At 44.7% G+C, this 21,084-nt stretch overlaps 1 protein-coding gene across 1 annotated transcript in view; it reads left to right on the top strand.

Annotated features, from left to right (window-relative positions):
* Positions 1-21,084, top strand: part of iars1 (isoleucyl-tRNA synthetase 1) — a 128,127-nt gene that overhangs the window by 14,040 nt on the left and 93,003 nt on the right. Inside the window, exons 6-9 of the mRNA XM_084167701.1 lie at positions 5,186-5,303; positions 7,380-7,527; positions 19,513-19,600; positions 20,546-20,564. Of these exons, the coding sequence (XP_084023827.1) occupies positions 5,186-5,303; positions 7,380-7,527; positions 19,513-19,600; positions 20,546-20,564 (373 nt within the window). The remainder of the gene's footprint in view (positions 1-5,185; positions 5,304-7,379; positions 7,528-19,512; positions 19,601-20,545; positions 20,565-21,084) is intronic.

Genomic DNA, 21,084 nt, shown 5'->3' with positions numbered 1-21,084 from the left:
CATAGTACAAAAGTTGACCTATTCTGTGCGATAAATAAATATTCCAAACATAGTCTGGGACAGTTGTGGGATGCGAAAGATCCCAAATTAATACAACCACTAGCATCCAAAACTTTTTTTACGCAATGAGGCTGACGCAACAGATCAGAACGTTTTAGCTTAAAATGTTGATAAACTATTAGGCTATTTCTTCACATTATAAGCGCAGCAATACGCACACGGCAGTAGGCTATAAGTGGGAATGTTCCATGAGCGTGAACTCAAATGCGATTATGCATGTAATGCTTTTATTATGAAGGTGCATTTTTATGGTGAAAAATCATCTTCCCCAAACTTAAAACTCACGCACTTCTTATGTATGCCAGCTAGGCTCTAAACCCCTTGTAAAGCGGATTAATGTGCTTAATTTTAAGAAGTTATTTGGCCACTGTAGTTGTGATGCAAACCTTATCAAAACATATAGGCCTACCGGCTAGGCTACATGAGGTGTGGGACTATGATTTTGAAAAAGTCGCAAAAAAAAGGTATGCATTGTTTCTTGCCTTACGCTGGGCATCATTCACTAATGTGACCGACCGGCTCGATTCGGTCTTATGTATCTAAATATGAATATATATATATTTTTTTACATTGGATAAAGTTTAAGTTCAAATTGCTCGCCTGTGAAGTAGTGAACCGCGACATATGCCTAGTTTCCTGAAACGCAGTCACAAATGATAATATATAATTCACAAGTGATAGGCTAATATTGTCACCCATCAGGCTGTTCTTGATTTTAATCTTGTCTTTACATATACTAAATAATGTGTGAAATTTTATTTTGATTTAGAATGGACCATTATCATGCACCGGTCTCAGAAACAGGGATAAAAAGACATGTCATCTATGCACTTAAATAGCGAATGGAGGATGCTTTGTGGTTCATTTTTATGCCAGCCAACTATACTCCTGTTGTAAAGAGAAGCCATGTGCTTAATATTAGGAAAGTTGAGAAATAAATATAGTAGGCCTAGCCTATAAAAAGCTGATGGGATCCTCCTCTTTTTAATAGAGGCCATCACTCTGTTTTCTCACGCTACTCCATAGCCTATAGAAATGTTACGCAACATGAGCTCATGGGGTCTCATGAAGTGTTTGATTAGATTTTCGATTACATTTGCATTGATGTCAGAGTGCTTAGAGGGACAATAGAGTGCTGAGTACCAGGCAGTTAGCTAGTTTGGTAGGCTACTAATGACCATCAGCAGCATCAGAGCTTGGAGAAGCCTAATTACCGTGACTAAACGGTCACGTGGAATTTGACTGCCTTCATGACTCGTGACCGCCGGTGTGGCGGTAATACGGTCACCATAACAGCCCTAGTTTATCCATCATCCGTTTTCTCCTATCACAGCCGTTAAACTATGTAACTGTTTTAAAGTCACCATTGGCCTCATGGTGAAATCCGGTTTCCTTCCTCTTTTCTGGTCTTTCTAACCATTTTTAAGCCGTGTAGCTTCAGCTTCACGCTTCCTGGTCTGGTAGAAATTCAACCATTTGCAACATCTGGCTTACACCGTAGTCTGCTTGGTCTGAGGGGAATTTCTTCATGTTTGTGCTCACTGTCTGAGAACAAATCAATATGGAAAACAATAATCTCATCTAGAATGCTAAAATCACATTATCTTCACAAAAGTAATTTTAATTTTAATAATTTTGTTTTATACAACAATTAGATGCAAAACCTCATAACTGGGAAGGGTACACCCCCGGAGATACAGTTATGTTGTTCCACCGTCTTTAATGACATCACAACATAGTAACGAATTTGACATGATTGTTCTTTAAGTCCCCTCTGACCTTTTCCCACATTCTTTGAAGTAGGAATATTGTTTCATTATCCACTTTTGGATGTTGGAGTCTTGGCGGGAAGACTTATTTTGTTCCACAGGGAAATTCTCTCTCCCAATACTTCATGGCACGGAAGAGAACGTTTCTGCAAGGAATTTACGACCTAAAAAATAAATAAAATGTATTTCATTCATAAAACTGACCCCCCAGGAGAGTGGGTGTTCAAACCTTTGCCTAGCCGGCATCTTTGATCCTCAGCCCATGAGGGCAAATCATGACAGAAGTATTTCATGTCCACAAGTCATCTGTGGATAGGGTTGTGCACAGAGTCACGAAAGCCTTCATCAGATTTCCCACCCAGGCCGAACAGAACAGAACTTGCTACAGAGTTCCATGGCATAGCAAGGTTCTCACGAGTCTGTGGAGCAATCGATGGGACCTACATCAGAATTCAGGCTACCAAGGACCATGAAGTCACTCATGTCAGCAGGAAGAACTACCACTCGATCAACGTACAAAGCCCCAATACCATTCTCTCTGTAGCAGAAGAACAGAAGGAGTGAAGAAGGCCAGAAGATGAAGAGAAGAGATATTCAGTCTATAGTGGTACACTGGGCACACAAAGCCTTCATGGAAAAATCCACCTAAAACCACTAATTCCTATAGTTTTGTGTTAAATAACAATAATTTTTTTTGTGAACAAATGTTTCATATTGTCGTTATAATAAGGTTAGTAGCAACGTGAACGTTGTTGTGGAAATCAAGTCGACTACAAATCCCACAATGCAATGTTCTCTGTGGGCTGACTTACTGTATGTTGCTGACTGCTGAGGTGTGCTACCTCAATGTTATTGTTAAACTTCAGAAATGGATACATTATCTGAGTTTATGAACTTGATCTCAGAAACGTTTGAATAGATTGTGATTGTGCCGGTGTCGATTCCACCCGTTATTTTTTATAAAACATCTTAAGTAAATTTCCTTAACTTTAAGTCAGTTGCACAAAACATTTTAAGGTGAATTTCCCCCTTAAATTAAGTGAAAAGGTTAAGGTTGTTAAGACGTCCCATAATTGCTTCATTCAGCATGGATATCAATGTAAACAGCATTTGTGGAGGTAAATGTTGCTTTCATCTGCTCTGGTTACAAAAAGAAAACCAGCTAGCTACTTAGCTAAACAATGGAAGGTGCACAATCCATGGCTATAAAGCTATCTGGCTAGCTAGCTATAGCTACTCTGGAAGCTAGATTGACGTTCTAGAAAGTAATACAAACAAGTTGAGAAAAAAGTAATTACAAGAAACGTGGTTTCTCTTTCTGCCATACAGGCCTTCAAACTACCGTAAAACTCCTTAAGTATGCCCTTACCTAAGGAAATATATGAGGGGCTTCAGCTCGCATACTCCCTTAAAATAACTTTGCTTGGAAAATGAGGAAAAAAAGCGGCAATAGTATTGTCTGTCCACTTTGAGACGCCGTAGCCAGTATACTCTTCCTCAAAATAGTCCGAATTAATCTAAGATTAACTCAAATCTGTCATTACTTTTGAGATCTTAGTCGAGCAATGTTACATTTTAATGAAGATGCTGTATTTTTCAATTAAAAAATGTGCATGAAAAATGAGTCGTCTCTAGTTGAGTGACAACAGACTTTACTGAAGAATCCCTACGGTTGACCAATCACCAACGAACGGGCGTAGACTTCGGCTCTGAACTTCAGCTTGCCTCCAGAAGAAATGTCTGCCCCGAACAGCCGAAAAACCCCTCACCGAAGTCCAAAATGAAAAAAAAAAAAAAACGTCACACGATGTCGTCATAATATTTGCACAAACTCTTCCAAACTGTTTTCGGCTGTGAAGCATGCGGACGCCCTTTAAACAATTCTCTTAGGAAAGGGAAAATTATCGATGTTTTATGCCACCGGGCTATTAGGACCTGACGGTCATTAGCAAGTTGGGGTACTACTAACGCATGTCCAGGAGATTGGCGTGATTCAGCGGTCACGTGGTCATGTTACTGCGGTCATGACTCATGATTGCCGGTGTGGCGGTAATACGGTCACCGTTAACAGCCCTACTACCGACAGGTGCCCTTCTGTGCGAGGCATTGGAAAACCTACCAGGTCTTTGTGGATGAATGTGTTTGAAATTCACTGCTCGGCTGAGGGACCTTACAGATAATTCTGGGGTACAGAGATGAGTCATTAAAAAAATCATATTAAACATGATTATTGCACACAGAGTGAGTCCATGCAACTTGTTATGTGACTTGTTTAAGCACATTTTTACTCCTGAACTTATTTAGGCTTGCCATAACAAAGGGGTTGAATACCTATTGACTCAAGACAGCTTCATTTGTTTTATTAATTTGTAAACATTTCGAAAAACATAATTCCACTTTGTGTGAAGGCCAGTGACACAATCTACATTTCATTAATTTTAAATTCAGGCTGTAACACAACAAAGTGGGAAAAAGTCAAGGGGTGTGAACCTTCTGAAGGCACTGTGCTTGAAATATTGCTTTAATATTACTTAATATGGGAACAATGTTTTACTGTGTTACTCCTCACAACATGTAAACAGTGTGTTTGTGTATTGTCTCCCAGGTGGGTGTTCCAGCAGCTGTAGGATAGGGTTTGATTTACCTCTCTGTCTCTCTCTGTCTCTCTCTCTGTCTCTCTCTGTCTCTCTCTGTCTCTCTGTCTCTGTCTCTCTCTGTCTCTCTCTCTCTCCCTCCCTCCCTCCCTCTCCCTCTCCCTCTCCCTCTCCCTCTCCCTCTCCCTCTCCCTCTCCCTCTCCCTCTCCCTCTCCCTCTCTCTCTCTCTCTCTCTCTCTCTCTCTCTCTCTCTCTCTCTCTCTCTCTCTCTCTCTCTCTCTCTCTCTCTCTCTCTCTCTCTCTCTCTGTCTCTGTCTCTGTCTCTGTCTCTGTCTCTCTCTCTCTGTCTCTCTCTCTCTCTCTCTCTCTCTGTCTCTCTGTCTCTCTCTCTCTCTCTCTGTCTCTGTCTCTGTCTCTGTCTCTGTCTCTCTCTGTCTCTGTCTCTCTCTCTGTCTCTCTCTCTCTGTCTCTCTCTCTCTGTCTCTCTCTCTCTGTCTCTCTCTCTCTGTCTCGCTCTCTGTCTCTGTCTCTCTCTCTCTCTCTCTGTCTCTCTCTCTGTCTCTCTCTCTGTCTCTCTCTCTGTCTCTCTCTGTCTCTCTCTCTGTCTCTCTCTCTCTGTCTCTCTCTCTCTGTCTCTCTCTCTGTCTCTCTCTGTCTCTCTCTCTGTCTCTCTCTGTCTCTCTCTCTCTCGGTCTCTGTCTCTCTCTCTCTCTGTCTCTGTCTGTCTCTTTCTCTCTCTCCCCCTCTCTCCCTCCCCCCAGGTGGGTGTTCAGGCAGCTGTATGATAAAGGTCTGGTGTACCGCGGGGTGAAGGTCATGCCTTTCTCTACCGCCTGTAACACGCCGCTGTCCAACTTCGAGTCTAACCAGAACTACAAGGTACTCACACACTAGTACATAATGGCTGTTAGCCCAGGAGCAGTGTTGTAGTCTAACCAGAACTACAAGGTACTCACACACTAGTACATCATGGCTGTTAGCCCAGGAGCAGTGTTGTAGTCTAACCAGAACTACAAGGTACTCACACACTAGTACATCATGGCTGTTAGCCCAGGAACAGTGTTGTAGTCTAACCAGAACTACAAGGTACTCACACACTAGTACATCATGGCTGTTAGCCCAGGAACAGTGTTGTAGTCTAACCAGAACTACAAGGTACTCACACACTAGTACATCATGGCTGTTAGCCCAGGAACAGTGTTGTAGTCTAACCAGAACTACAAGGTACTCACACACTAGTACATCATGGCTGTTAGCCCAGGAGCAGTGTTGTAGTCTAACCAGAACTACAAGGTACTCACACACTTGTACATCATGGCTGTTAGCCCAGGAGCAGTGTTGTAGTCTAACCAGAACTACAAGGTACTCACACACTAGTACATCATGGCTGTTAGCCCAGGAACAGTGTTGTAGTCTAACCAGAACTACAAGGTACTCACACACTTGTACATCATGGCTGTTAGCCCAGGAACAGGTTTGGAGTTAAAACCTACAGGAGGGTAGCTCTCCAGGAACAGGTTTGGAGTTAAAACCTACAGGAGGGTAGCTCTCCAGGAACAGGGTTGGAGTTAAAACCTACAGGAGGGTAGCTCTCCAGGAACAGGTTTGGAGTTAAAACCTACAGGAGGGTAGCTCTCCAGGAACAGGGTTGGAGTTAAAACCTACAGGAGGGTAGCTCTCCAGGAACAGGGTTGGAGTTAAAACCTACAGGAGGGTAGCTCTCCAGGAACAGGGTTGGAGTTAAAACCTACAGGAGGGTAGCTCTCCAGGAACAGGGTTGGAGTTAAAACCTACAGGAGGGTAGCTCTCCAGGAACAGGGTTGGAGTTAAAACCTACAGGAGGGTAGCTCTCCAGGAACAGGGTTGGAGTTAAAACCTACAGGAGGGTAGCTCTCCAGGAACAGGGTTGGAGTTAAAACCTACAGGAGGGTAGCTCTCCAGGAACAGGGTTGGAGTTAAAACCTACAGGAGGGTAGCTCTCCAGGAACAGGGTTGGAGTTAACATACAGGAGGGTAGCTCTCCAGGAACAGGGTTGGAGTTAAAACCTACAGGAGGGTAGCTCTCCAGGAACAGGGTTGGAGTTAACCTACAGGAGGGTAGCTCTCCAGGAACAGGGTTGGAGTTAACATACAGGAGGGTAGCTCTCCAGGAACAGGGTTGGAGTTAACCTACAGGAGGGTAACTCTCCAGGAACAGGGTTGGAGTTAAAACCTACAGGAGGGTAGCTCTCCAGGAACAGGGTTGGAGTTAACCTACAGGAGGGTAGCTCTCCAGGAACAGGGTTGGAGTTAACCTACAGGAGGGTAGCTCTCCAGGAACAGGGTTGGAGTTAACCTACAGGAGGGTAACTCTCCAGGAACAGGGTTGGAGTTAAAACCTACAGGAGGGTAGCTCTCCAGGAACAGGGTTGGAGTTAACCTACAGGAGGGTAGCTCTCCAGGAACAGGGTTGGAGTTAACCTACAGGAGGGTATCTCTCCAGGAACAGGGTTGGAGTTAAAACCTACAGGAGGGTAGCTCTCCAGGAACAGGGTTGGAGTTAAAACCTACAGGAGGGTAGCCCTCCAGGAACAGGGTTGGAGAGCCCTGTTCTACACTATATACCCACTATTGTGTTTGGCTGTCAAGGTATATCCCAGTACTCATAAAGACTGTCAAGGTATATCCCAGTACTCATGAAGACTGTCAAGGTATATCCCAGTACTCATGAAGACTGTCAAGGTATATCCCAGTACTCATGAAGACTGTTAGGATTAGTGTTTTCTGTCAGCATGTCAGAACCTAGTCATGCGATGGTAATTGTCATCTGATGGTCAGTGCTAAACAGTCTTTAAATAGGTCAATTAGGATTATTACCATGTTGTTACCGTGTTTTTACCATGTTGTTACCGTGTTGTTACCGTGTTGTTACCGTGTTGTTACCGTGTTGTTACCGTGTTTTTACCATGTCTCCAGGATGTGCAGGATCCGTCAGTGATGGTGAACTTCCCTCTCCTGGAGGATGAGAACGTGTGTCTGATCGCCTGGACAACCACCCCTTGGACTCTGCCTAGCAACCTGGCCCTCTGCGTCAACTCAGAGCTGCAGTATGTCAAGGTCAAAGGTGAGAAAGTCTTTTTATGTGATTTTATTATTCAACAGACCCCAGGTACCGTCTCCTGTCGTTGTGCCCTTGAGCAAGTCACTTAAATCTTGATGGCTGCACTGTGACTGAGCCTGTGCTCCTGCTATTGTGTGTTGTTGTCTGAAAGCATAAAGATGAATTTCAGGATGGAATCTGTTCTATTCTGCGTTTTAATTTTTTGCATTTGTGTATTATTTGGTCACGTTGTCTTCTTTGAGTTCTCTCTCGATCCCTCCGTCTCTGCTTTCTCGGTAGTGACTAGTGCGTATATCAGGACGAAACCAACATGGACAGTGGACATACGTCTAACTCAAATCAGGCCACTTAAAAAGACCTTGTCCTTGCTTCCCTCCAAATATAAAAATACTCCATAGTAGGGGTTTCTTCTCTCCCTGTAGCTGTGGATCCCAGCCAGACTAGGCTGACCCAGATACCAGGCAGGCTGCTGGAGCATGGACGTGCCAGGGGGGGGAGCTGTTGCTCTGTAGTATGTTGGAGGTGCAGGAAGAGACTTGATGCTGCATGGGGGTGCCGCTCAGAATACCAATAGGCTCTCTCTTCTCTCTCTCTCTACAGTATCTCTCTCTCTCTCTCTCTCTCTCTCTCTCTCTCTCTCTCTCTCTCTCTCTCTCTCTCTCTCTCTCTCTCTCTCCTCTCTCTCTCTCTCTCTCTCTCTCTCTCTCTTTCTTTCTCTTTCTCTCTCTCTTTCTCTTTCTCTCTCTCTCTCTTCCTCTCTTTTTCTCTCTCTCTCTCTCTCTCTATCTCTCTCTCTCTCTCTCTCTTCCTCCTCTCTCTCTCTTCCTCTTCTCTCTCACACCTACCCTCTATCTCTGTCTGTCAGCCTGTAGCCGGTCTGCAGTAATCATTTATCGCCCCCAGTGAGAGGAACTGCCATCTCTTATTGATGTTCTCTCTCGTTCCCCCCTCTCTCCTTTCTCTCTGTCGCTCTCTCTTTCTACCTCCTCTCGCTCTCTTTTCCAGGGCTCTTTGCCTCCTATTATTCACAGCAGATTGAAACCTTGTTTCTCCTCCTCCTATCTTACCTTCTCCTATCTTTCCTTCTCCTCCTCCTATCTTACCTTCTACTCCTCCTATCTTACCTTCTCCTCCTCCTATCTTACCTCCTCCTATCTTACCTCCTCCTATCTTCCCTTCTCCTCCTCCTCATATCTTTCCTTCTCCTCCTCCTATCTTACCTCCTCCTATCTTACCTCCTCCTATCTTCCCTTCTCCTCCTCCTCCTCATATCTTTCCTTCTCCTCCTCCTCCTAACTCCCCTTCTCCTCCTCCTATCTTTCCTTCTCCTCCTCCTATCTTTCCTTCTCCTCCTCCTATCTTCCCTTCTACTCCTCCTATCTTACCTTCTCCTCCTCCTATCTTACCTCCTATCTTTCCTCCTCCTCATATCTTCCCTTCTCCTCCTCCTCCTAACTCCCCTTCTCCTCCTCCTATCTTCCCTTCACCTCCTCCTATCTTTCCTTCTCCTCCTCCTATCTTTCCTTCTCCTCCTCCTATCTTCCCTTCACCTCCTCCTATCTTCCCTTCTCCTTCTCCTATCTTCCCTTCTCCTCCTCCTATCTTACCTTCTCCTCCTCCTATCTTACCTTCTCCTATCTTCCCTTCACCTCCTCCTATCTTTCCTTCTCCTCCTCCTATCTTCCCTTCTCCTCCTCCTATCTTCCCTTCTCCTCCTCCTATCTTACCTTCTCCTCCTCCTATCTTACCTTCTCCTATCTTCCCTTCACCTCCTCCTATCTTTCCTTCTCCTCCTCCTATCTTCCCTTCTCCTCCTCCTATCTTTCCTTCTCCTCCTCCTATCTTCCCTTCACCTCCTCCTATCTTCCCTTCTCCTCCTCCTATCTTCCCTTCTCCTCCTCCTATCTTCCCTTCTCCTCCTCCTATCTTACCTTCTCCTCCTCCTATCTTTCCTTCTCCTCCTCCTATCTTCCCTTCTCCTCCTCCTATCTTCCCTTCTCCTCCTCCTATCTTCCCTTCTCCTCCTCCTATCTTCCCTTCTCCTCCTCCTATCTTCCCTTCTACTCCTCCTATCTTACCTTCTACTCCTCCTATCTTCCCTTCACCTCCTCCTATCTTACCTTCTCCTTCTCCTATCTTCCCTTCTCCTCCTCCTATCTTACCTTCTCCTCCTCCTATCTTACCTTCTCCTCCTCCTATCTTACCTTCTCCTCCTCCTATCTTACCTTCTCCTCCTCCTATCTTTCCTTCTCCTCCTCCTATCTTCCCTTCTCCTCCTCCTATCTTACCTCCTCCTATCTTACCTCCTCCTATCTTCCCTTCTCCTCCTCCTCATATCTTTCCTTCTCCTCCTCCTCCTAACTCCCCTTCTCCTCCTCCTATCTTCCCTTCACCTCCTCCTATCTTTCCTTCTCCTCCTCCTATCTTCCCTTCTCCTCCTCCTATCTTACCTTCTACTCCTCCTATCTTACCTTCTCCTCCTCCTATCTTACCTTCTCCTCCTCCTATCTTCCCTTCTCCTATCTTCCCTTCTCCTAACTCCCCTTCTCCTCCTCCTATCTTCCCTTCTCCTCCTCCTCATATCTTTCCTTCTCCTCCTCCTCCTATCTCCCCTTCTCCTCCTCCTATCTTCCCTTCACCTCCTCCTATCTTCCCTTCTCCTCCTCCTATCTTACCTCCTCCTATCTTCCCTTCTCCTATCTTCCCTTCTCCTATCTTCCCTTCTCCTCCTCCTCATATCTTTCCTTCTCCTCCTCCTCCTATCTTTCCTTCTCCTCCTCCTAACTCCCCTTCTCCTCCTCATATCTTTCCTTCTCCTCCTCCTCCTATCTTTCCTTCTCCTCCTCCTAACTCCCCTTCTCCTCCTCCTATCTTCCCTTCTCCTCCTCCTATCTTCCCTTCTCCTCCTCCTCATATCTTTCCTTCTCCTCCTTCTATCTTACCTTCTCCTATCTTCCCTTCTCCTCCTCCTATCTTCCCTTCTCCTCCTCCTATCTTCCCTTCTCCTCCTCCTATCTTCCCTTCTCCTCCTCATATCTCTGTTCCTCTGATCTTCACACCGGATGGAAGTGGGTGTTACAGTTTAGTGTAATGTGATGGTGCCATCAGCTGCTTACGCACATCCAGAAGGAAGACAGGAAAGGTGTTCCATATTTAGAGACAGTAGTTTACTGGGATCCACATCCAGAAGGAAGACAGGAAAGGTGTTCCATATTTAGAGACAGTAGTTTACTGGGATTCACATCCAGAAGGAAGACAGGAAAGGTGTTCCATATTTAGAGACAGTAGTTTACTGGGATTCACATCCAGAAGGAAGACAGGAAAGGTGTTCCATATTTAGAGACAGTAGTTTACTGGGATTCACATCCAGAAGGAAGACAGGAAAGGTGTTCCATATTTAGAGACAGTAGTTTACTGGGATTCACATCCAGAAGGAAGACAGGAAGGGTGTTCCATATTTAGAGACAGTAGTTTACTGGGATTCACATCCAGAAGGAAGACAGGAAAGGTGTTCCATATTTAGAGACAGTAGTTTACTGGGATTCACATCCAGAAGGAAGACAGGAAAGGTGTTCCATATTTAGAGACAGTAGTTTACTGGGATCCACATCCAGAAGGAAGACAGGAAAGGTGTTCCATATTTAGAGACAGTAGTTTACTGGGATCCACATCCAGAAGGAAGACAGGAAAGGTGTTCCATATTTAGAGACAGTAGTTTACTGGGATTCACATCCAGAAGGAAGACAGGAAAGGTGTTCCATATTTAGAGACAGTAGTTTACTGGGATTCACATCCAGAAGGAAGACAGGAAGGGTGTTCCATATTTAGAGACAGTAGTTTACTGGGATTCACATCCAGAAGGAAGACAGGAAAGGTGTTCCATATTTAGAGACAGTAGTTTACTGGGATTCACATCCAGAAGGAAGACAGGAAAGGTGTTCCATATTTAGAGACAGTAGTTTACTGGGATCCACATCCAGAAGGAAGACAGGAAAGGTGTTCCATATTTAGAGACAGTAGTTTACTGGGATCCACATCCAGAAGGAAGACAGGAAAGGTGTTCCATATTTAGAGACAGTAGTTTACTGGGATTCACATCCAGAAGGAAGACAGGAAAGGTGTTCCATATTTAGAGACAGTAGTTTACTGGGATCCACATCCAGAAGGAAGACAGGAAAGGTGTTCCATATTTAGAGACAGTAGTTTACTGGGATCCACATCCAGAAGGAAGACAGGAAAGGTGTTCCATATTTAGAGACAGTAGTTTACTGGGATTCACATCCAGAAGGAAGACAGGAAAGGTGTTCCATATTTAGAGACAGTAGTTTACTGGGATCCACATCCAGAAGGAAGACAGGAAAGGTGTTCCATATTTAGAGACAGTAGTTTACTGGGATCCACATCCAGAAGGAAGACAGGAAGGGTGTTCCATATTTAGAGACAGTAGTTTACTGGGATCCACATCCAGAAGGAAGACAGGAAAGGTGTTCCATATTTAGAGACAGTAGTTTACTGGGATTCACATCCAGAAGGAAGACAGGAAAGGTGTTCCATATTTAGAGACAGTAGTTTACTGGGATCCACATCCAGAAGGAAGACAGGAAAGGTGTTCCATATTTAGAGACAGTAGTTTACTGGGATCCACATCCAGAAGGAAGACAGGAAAGGTGTTCCATATTTAGAGACAGTAGTTTACTGGGATTCACGTCCAGAAGGAAGACAGGAAAGGTGTTCCATATTTAGAGACAGTAGTTTACTGGGATCCACGTCCAGAAGGAAGACAGGAAAGGTGTTCCATATTTAGAGACAGTAGTTTACTGGGATCCACGTCCAGAAGGAAGACAGGAAAGGTGTTCCATATTTAGAGACCGTAGTTTACTGGGATTCACGTCCAGAAGGAAGACAGGAAAGGTGTTCCATATTTAGAGACAGTAGTTTACTGGGATCCACGTCCAGAAGGAAGACAGGAAGGGTGCTCCATATTTAGAGACAGTAGTTTACTGGGATCCACGTCCAGAAGGAAGACAGGAAGGGTGTTCCATATTTAGAGACAGTAGTTTACTGGGATTCACGTCCAGAACGAAGACAGGAAAGGTGTTCCATATTTAGAGACAGTAGTTTACTGGGATCCACGTCCAGAAGGAATACAGGAAGGGTGCTCCATATTTAGAGACAGTAGTTTACTGGGATCCACGTCCAGAAGGAAGACAGGAAGGGTGTTCCATATTTAGAGACAGTAGTTTACTGGGATTCACATCCAGAAGGAAGACAGGAAAGGTGTTCCATATTTAGAGACAGTCGTTTACTGGGATTCACATCCAGAAGGAAGACAGGAAGGGTGCTCCATATTTAGAGACAGTAGTTTACTGGGATTCACATCCAGAAGGAAGACAGGAAAGGTGTTCCATATTTAGAGACAGTAGTTTACTGGGATTCACATCCAGAAGGAAGACAGGAAAGGTGTTCCATATTTAGAGACAGTAGTTTACTGGGATCCACATCCAGAAGGAAGACAGGAAGGGTGTTCCATATTTAGAGACAGTAGTTTACTGGGATTCACATCCAGAAGGAAGACAGGAAAGGTGTTCCATATTTAGAGACAGTAGTTTACTGGGATTCACATCCAGAAGGAAGACAGGAAGGGTGTTCCATATTTAGAGACAGTAGTTTACTGGGATCCACATCCAGAAGGAAGACAGGAAAGGTGTTCCATATTTAGAGACAGTAGTTTACTGGGATTCACATCCAGAAGGAAGACAGGAAGGGTGTTCCATATTTAGAGACAGTAGTTTACTGGGATTCACATCCAGAAGGAAGACAGGAAAGGTGTTCCATATTTAGATACAGTAGTTTACTGGGATTCACATCCAGAAGGAAGACAGGAAAGGTGTTCCATATTTAGAGACAGTAGTTTACTGGGATTCACATCCAGAAGGAAGACAGGAAGGGTGTTCCATATTTAGAGACAGTAGTTTACTGGGATTCACATCCAGAAGGAAGACAGGAAAGGTGTTCCATATTTAGAGACAGTAGTTTACTGGGATCCACATCCAGAAGGAAGACAGGAAGGGTGTTCCATATTTAGAGACAGTAGTTTACTGGGATTCACATCCAGAAGGAAGACAGGAAAGGTGTTCCATATTTAGAGACAGTAGTTTACTGGGATTCACATCCAGAAGGAAGACAGGAAGGGTGTTCCATATTTAGAGACAGTAGTTTACTGGGATTCACATCCAGAAGGAAGACAGGAAGGGTGTTCCATATTTAGAGACAGTAGTTTACTGGGATTCACATCCAGAAGGAAGACAGGAAAGGTGTTCCATATTTAGAGACAGTAGTTTACTGGGATCCACGTCCAGAAGGAAGACAGGAAAGGTGTTCCATATTTAGAGACAGTAGTTTACTGGGATTCACATCCAGAAGGAAGACAGGAAGGGTGTTCCATATTTAGAGACAGTAGTTTACTGGGATTCACATCCAGAAGGAAGACAGGAAAGGTGTTCCATATTTAGAGACAGTAGTTTACTGGGATTCACATCCAGAAGGAAGACAGGAAAGGTGTTCCATATTTAGAGACAGTAGTTTACTGGGGTCCACATCCAGAAGGAAGACAGGAAGGGTGTTCCATATTTAGAGACAGTAGTTTACTGGGATCCACGTCCAGAAGGAAGACAGGAAAGGTGTTCCATATTTAGAGACAGTAGTTTACTGGGATTCACATCCAGAAGGAAGACAGGAAGGGTGTTCCATATTTAGAGACAGTAGTTTACTGGGATCCACATCCAGAAGGAAGACAGGAAAGGTGTTCCATATTTAGAGACAGTAGTTTACTGGGATTCACATCCAGAAGGAAGACAGGAAGGGTGTTCCATATTTAGAGACAGTAGTTTACTGGGATTCACATCCAGAAGGAAGACAGGAAAGGTGTTCCATATTTAGAGACAGTAGTTTACTGGGATTCACATCCAGAAGGAAGACAGGAAAGGTGTTCCATATTTAGAGACAGTAGTTTACTGGGATTCACATCCAGAAGGAAGACAGGAAGGGTGTTCCATATTTAGAGACAGTAGTTTACTGGGATTCACATCCAGAAGGAAGACAGGAAAGGTGTTCCATATTTAGAGACAGTAGTTTACTGGGATCCACATCCAGAAGGAAGACAGGAAGGGTGTTCCATATTTAGAGACAGTAGTTTACTGGGATTCACATCCAGAAGGAAGACAGGAAAGGTGTTCCATATTTAGAGACAGTAGTTTACTGGGATTCACATCCAGAAGGAAGACAGGAAGGGTGTTCCATATTTAGAGACAGTAGTTTACTGGGATTCACATCCAGAAGGAAGACAGGAAGGGTGCTCCATATTTAGAGACAGTAGTTTACTGGGATCCAGATCCAGGCTGTGTCCCAAATTGCACCCTATTCCTGATATAGTGCAGTACAACCCCTATGGCAGGGGTGTCAAAGTCAAATGGACGGAGGGCCAAATAAAAAATTTAGCTACAAGCCGAGGGCCGGACTGTTCGAATGTTCATTGAAAATTTTTTAAATGACGCATATAGTCTAGTGAACCTAATTGAACCTACTGAAAACCTAACAAATATATTCCAATATGATCAGATAAATAAAGCAATATTTTCTTATGGCTCTGTCAGTAATCTTTAATTTTCAACAGACACAAAAGACAAATTTCCTTTATATAAAAATCCCCATAACATGAACATTAAATGAAAGAAACCGGTATTCAAGGCACCATCAGTAGCCTATATTTTCTATTTTAGCAAAAGTGGGCTAAATTTACTTCAAAGAAAAAAACAATAATAGCAATTTTCTATCATCCACTCAACTGAAATATTTTTAAAATATAATTGGATTGAAATACAATAAAATAAAGTGCAAAAATCTATTAATCAAAAACAACACTTTGTTTAAGGAGAAGTAACATGCAGTGAAAACAAATATTAAACTTTAACTTTTAAACTTGAACTGAGTAAAAACTCTAAATATGTGATTGCACAGTAATGTTCACTTGTTTGAGGTTGAGGGTGATACTTGGTGGTGTCCCATCTTTTCCACAAGTTCATCAATGTTCGGGGTAAGGCTCTGAGCTGAGGAAATCCTCAGAATTGAGTGGAGGTGTTCAGCAGTAAGTCGACTTCTGTGTGATGTTTTGTTCAGGTTCATCAAAGAAAACAGTTGTTCACACAGGTATGTGCTGCCAAACATAGACAACGTTTGAGCAGCCTGGATGCGCAGCTGGGGCATTTGTTCCATGTCCATATTCTTGTTTTTGTCCGCGTGTTTCGTTTCATAATGTCGTCTCAGATTATACTCTTTCAGTACCGCCACACTTTCTCCACACAGAAGACACACAGGTTTTCCAGCTACCTCCGTGAACATATACTCCGACTCCCACCTTGTTTGAAACCCCCGGTTCTCAGTGTCCACCTTCCGTTTTGCCATTTTTGATGGGTATCTGAAAGTTAATTTTACTGTGATGCTGACGACTGCTGTGCCAATAAATATTGAAATGAAGCAGCCTACTGCTCGGTGCGTCACCGTTGCATTGTGGGAAATGTAGTATTGGTGCGTGTAAAAGATCTGCGGGCTGCCGGCTTGCTGCGGTCTGCGGGCCGGTTCTAATAATAAATCAAGATCATCCCAGGGGCCGTAAAAAACCTTCTCGCGGGCCGGATGTGGCCCGCGGGCCTTGACTCTGACATATGTGCCCTATGGGCTCTGGTGGGCAAAAGCAGTGCTCTATATAGGGAATAGGGTGCCATTTGGGGTGAATGCCCTGCCTAGATATCGTTTGTTACCTATCACACGTTCACTCTCTTTCTCTTAAAATATGCTTTAGGTTCTGTTTGCTGGATAGAAAAGAGATGCTCCACATGAATAGCTCTTGGATAACTATTAACGCTGTATTTGTCTCCTTTATGAAACATTTACTTGTTCCCAGAGGACATGTTTGTAACTGATTTGGTTTAATCATGATGTGACAATTAAGCAATAAGTCCTGAGGGGGTTTGGTATATGGCCAATATACCACGGCTAAGGGCTGTTTTTAGGCACGACGCAACGCCTGGACACAGCCCTTAGCCGTGGTATATGGGCCAATATACCACAAACCCCAGAGGTGCCTTATTGCTATTATAAACAGGTTACCAATGTAATTAGAGCAGTATAAATACATGTTTTGTCATACCCATGGTGTACGGTCTGATATACCACGGCTGTCAGCCAATCAGCATTCAGGGCTCCAACCACCCAGTTTATAATAGTGTATATATAGGCCTATTGTTCTTTTGAAGTCTGTTGAAGACTAGCTAACTAAACCATAGCTAACTAAACCATAGCGGACTAAACTCACCACCATGGTGAAGGGAGTTTTAAAATGAACTCCACCAACCGATTGTAGTTTGTCAAATACAACCACCGACCGTTTTCCTAATTTCTGTTGCTCTAAGATGGAATCTCAGATTACGTAGGGTAATGTACGTTTTAGAGCCATGTTACAGCAACTGAAACTGTCGGTGGTTGTGTTTGACGAAAGTTTTATTAAAATGCATGGATTTCAGCAGTAGCGTGTTCCCGAAAACAATTTTTCAAAAGAGCTGTTACAGAAGACAAACTGCAGTGGACAAACATAGGTACAAGGTATGCGCTTGGCCGAGACTATAGGCTGAGCTGAATTCCACAGAGCCTTATCAATGCGTTTGTGAGTTTATCATAAACTTCCTTCACCATGGAGTTGAGTTTAGTTAGCTAGCTCAAGACATGCTCGACTTTTAAAATAAAGTGAATTAAGTTTTTACCCGGAACTGAAAGACTGAACTGAGCTGTAATTGTCCTTTTAGTATCTTAAATACCCCAGTATTTTCTAGCAATGTGTACTTGTGTTTCTGTGCCAGTCTTCCTATGAAAAGGTACACTATATATGCAAAAGTATCTGGACACCCCTTCAAATTAGTGGATTTGGCTATTTCAGCCACACCCGTTGCTTACCGGTGTATAAAATCGAGCACACAGCCATGCAATCTCCACAGACAAAGATCTATGACTTTCAACGTGGCACCATCATAGGATGCCACCTTTCCAACAAGTCAGTTCGTCACATTTCTGCCCTGCTAGAGCTGCCCAGGTCAACTCTTAAGTGCTGTTATTGTCAAATGGAAACTTCTAGGAGCAACAACGGCTCAGACGCAAAGTGGTAGGCCACACAAGGTCACAGACCGGGACCGCCGAGTGCTGAAGAACGTAGCGCGAATAAATTGTCTGTCCTCGGTTGCAACACTCACTACCAAGTTCCAAACTGCCTCTGGAAGCAACGTCAGCACAATAACTGTTAATCGGGAGCTTCATGAAATGGGTTTCCATGGCCAAGCAGCCTCACACAAGCCTAAAATTACCATGCGCAATGCCAAGCGTCGGCTGCAGTGGTGTAAAGCTCGCCGCCATTGGACTCTGGAGCAGTGGAAACGAGTTCTCTGGAGTGATTAATCACATTTCACCATCTGGCAGTCTGACGGACGAATCTGGGTTTGGCGGATGCCAGGAGAACGCTACCTGCCCCAATGCATAGTGCCAACTGTAAAGTTTGGTGGGGCTGTTTTTCATGGGTCGGGCTATCTCAGATTTCCCAGTGAAGGGAAATCTTAACGCTACAGCATACAATGACATTCTAGACGATGCTGTGCTTCCAACTTTGTGGCAACAGTTTGGGGAAGGCCCTCTCCTGTTTCAGCATGACATTGCCCCCGTGCACAAAGCGAGGCCCATACAAAAAATGGTTTGTGGAGATCGGTGTGGAAGAACTTGACTGGCCTGCACAGAGCCCTGACCTCAACCCCATCGAACACCTTTGGGATGAATTGGAACGCTGACTGTGAGCCAGGCCTAATCACCCAACATCAGTGCCCCACCTCACTAATGCTCTTGTGGCTTAATGGAAGCAAGTCCCCTGCAGCAATGTTCCAACATCTAGTGGAAAGCCTTCCCAGAAGAGTGGAGGCTGTTATAGCAGCAAAGGGGGGGACCAACTCCACACTAACGCCCATGTTTTTGGAATGAGATGTTCGACGAGCAGGTGTCCACATACTTTTGATCATGTAGTGTATCTACTGCTCTGTGGTGTGACAGTGCCACTTGTTAAATAAGGAGTGTTACGGTGTGATATGTGGTTGTCCCACCAACCTTAGTTGAATGCACTGACTGTAAATTGTTCTGGATAAGAGCGTCTGCTAAATTACTAAAATGTAGCTGTCTAAAGAAGGCAAACATTTCTTAATAAACAAAGTATCTGTTTCAGACAACGGCAGGTAGCTTAGTGGTTAAGAGCGTTGTGCCAGTAACCGAAAGGTCGCTGGTTCTAATCCCCAAGCAGACTAGGTGGAAAAATCTGTCTGTGCCCTTGAGCAAGGCACTTAACCCTAATTGCTCATGTAAGTCGCTCTGGATAAGAGCGTCTGCTAAATGACTAAAATGTAAAAATGTACTGAGATGGGAATGCTACTATGAATGGCTATTATTTTATAACACGTATTTTTTAAAATTTATTTTAGTAATTTTTTAGCAGACGCTCTTATTCAGAGCGACTTACAGTTAGTGAGTGCATACATTTTCATACTGCCTCAATTCATTGAGGATTGTAGTGGTTTATTTGTTTGCAACTGGGTTGTTGGTTTGGGGTGTTGAAGTTGTGCCTTGTGGTAATTTTTCTTCCTGTTTGTGAGAAAATGTTTGTACTCAGGGACACCATTGGGAATGAGACCCTGGTCTAAATTGGGCTACCCGGAATAAATTAGTTAAATAAAATATAATAAAATAACACTATGGTTGAACTTCTGTTTCAGACAACCACTGGGATAGTTGAATGTGTATAACACTACTAAATTATAAACTGCTATAACACTTTGGATTAGTGAGGTTAATAACTACTTATGGACCTTTATAACACCTCTATGAACCTCTATAAACTCTCTATTCCAGACAACACCACTGGGAAGGTGTACATTATGATGGAGGCCAGGCTGGTAGCGCTCTTCAAGACAGAGGCCGAATACACCATCATGGACAAGTGAGATCAATCAATCAATTAAGCAATTAAGCTTGCTAATGCAGGGCTGGTTAAATCTGCACTCCCAGACAGCTATCCAGGAAGAAGAGGGGTTGGGTTGGCCAGTGGTAATGGGAGTACAGGGTAAATAGTAGACTGGTACAGGTTTTTTTTTTTTTTTTTTAAACCTCTCCTCGGGGACCCCCAGCCGTTCCCAAACCTCTCCTCAGGGACCCCCAGCCGTTCCCCAACCTCTCCTCAGGGACCCCCAGCCGTTCCCCAACCTCTCCTCGGGGACCCCCAGCCGTTCCCAAACCTCTCCTCGGCGACCCCCAGCCGTTCCCCAACCTCTCCTCAGGGACCCCCAGCCGTTCCCAAACCTCTCCTCAGGGACCCCCAGCCGTTCCCAAACCTCTCCTCAGGGACCCCCAGCCGTTCCCCAACCTCTCCTCAGGGACCCCCAGCCGTTCCCAAACCTCTCCTCAGGGACCCCCAGCCGTTCCCAAACCTCTCCTCAGGGACCCCCAGCCGTTCCCAAACCTCTCCTCAGGGACCCCCAGCCGTTCCCAAACCTCTCCTCAGGGACCCCCAGCCGTTCCCCAACCTCTCCTCAGGGACCCCCAGCCGTTCCCAAACCTCTCCTCAGGGACCCCCAGCCGTTCCCAAACCTCTCCTCAGGGACCCCCAGCCGTTCCCCAACCTCTCCTCAGGGACCCCCAGCCGTTCCCAAACCTCTCCTCAGGGACCCCCAGCCGTTCTCCAACCTCTCCTCAGGGACCCCCAGCCGTTCCCAAACCTCTCCTCAGGGACCACCAGCCGTTCCCCAACCTCTCCTCAGGGACCCCCAGCCGTTCCCCAACCTCTCCTCAGGGACCCCCAGCCGTTCTCAAACCTCTCCTCAGGGACCCCCAGCCGTTCTCCAACCTCTCCTCAGGGACCCCCAGCCATTCCCAAACCTCTCCTCAGGGACCCCCAGCCGTTCCATGTATTTTATATATTCCACAGCTAGCACACCTGATTTTAACTTGTCAACTAATCATCAAGCCCTTGACTACGCGAATCAGGTGAGCTAGATTAGGGCGATTTACAAAATTGTGTAACGTCCGGGGGTCACAGAGGACAGGTTTTAAAAGCACTGTAATATACCAGAATACATTATATATGGCCGTGTCTCTACCCTGTAAGATGGCTGCCTTAAGCCATTTCCTCTGGTGCACTGAGATAGTGTTGAGACACCAGGACAGGCATAACTAGAAGAGATAGAGAGGCATATAGATGGACTGGCTATCCATCCGTATCTATCGCTCCCTCTGGGTTTGATTGCTATTCCTCAGGGCTTGTATGTGGTGTTCTGGTAAGGAAGGGAACAACAATGTGTGTGTTGTGGTCTTGTTTAACTATCCTCGTGGGTACCTGAAATCCCCTCAAGTCCCCACAAGGATAGTTAAACAAGAAATCTTCCTTTGTGGGGACATTACCCAGGTCCCCACGGGGACAAAGTCTAT

Source organism: Coregonus lavaretus (genome assembly GCF_964263955.1).
Source record: "Coregonus lavaretus genome assembly, chromosome: 8".
Lineage (NCBI taxonomy): Eukaryota > Metazoa > Chordata > Actinopteri > Salmoniformes > Salmonidae > Coregonus > Coregonus lavaretus.
The sequence above is the reverse complement of the archived record's forward strand: the minus strand, read 5'-3'. Positions and strand labels throughout refer to the sequence as shown.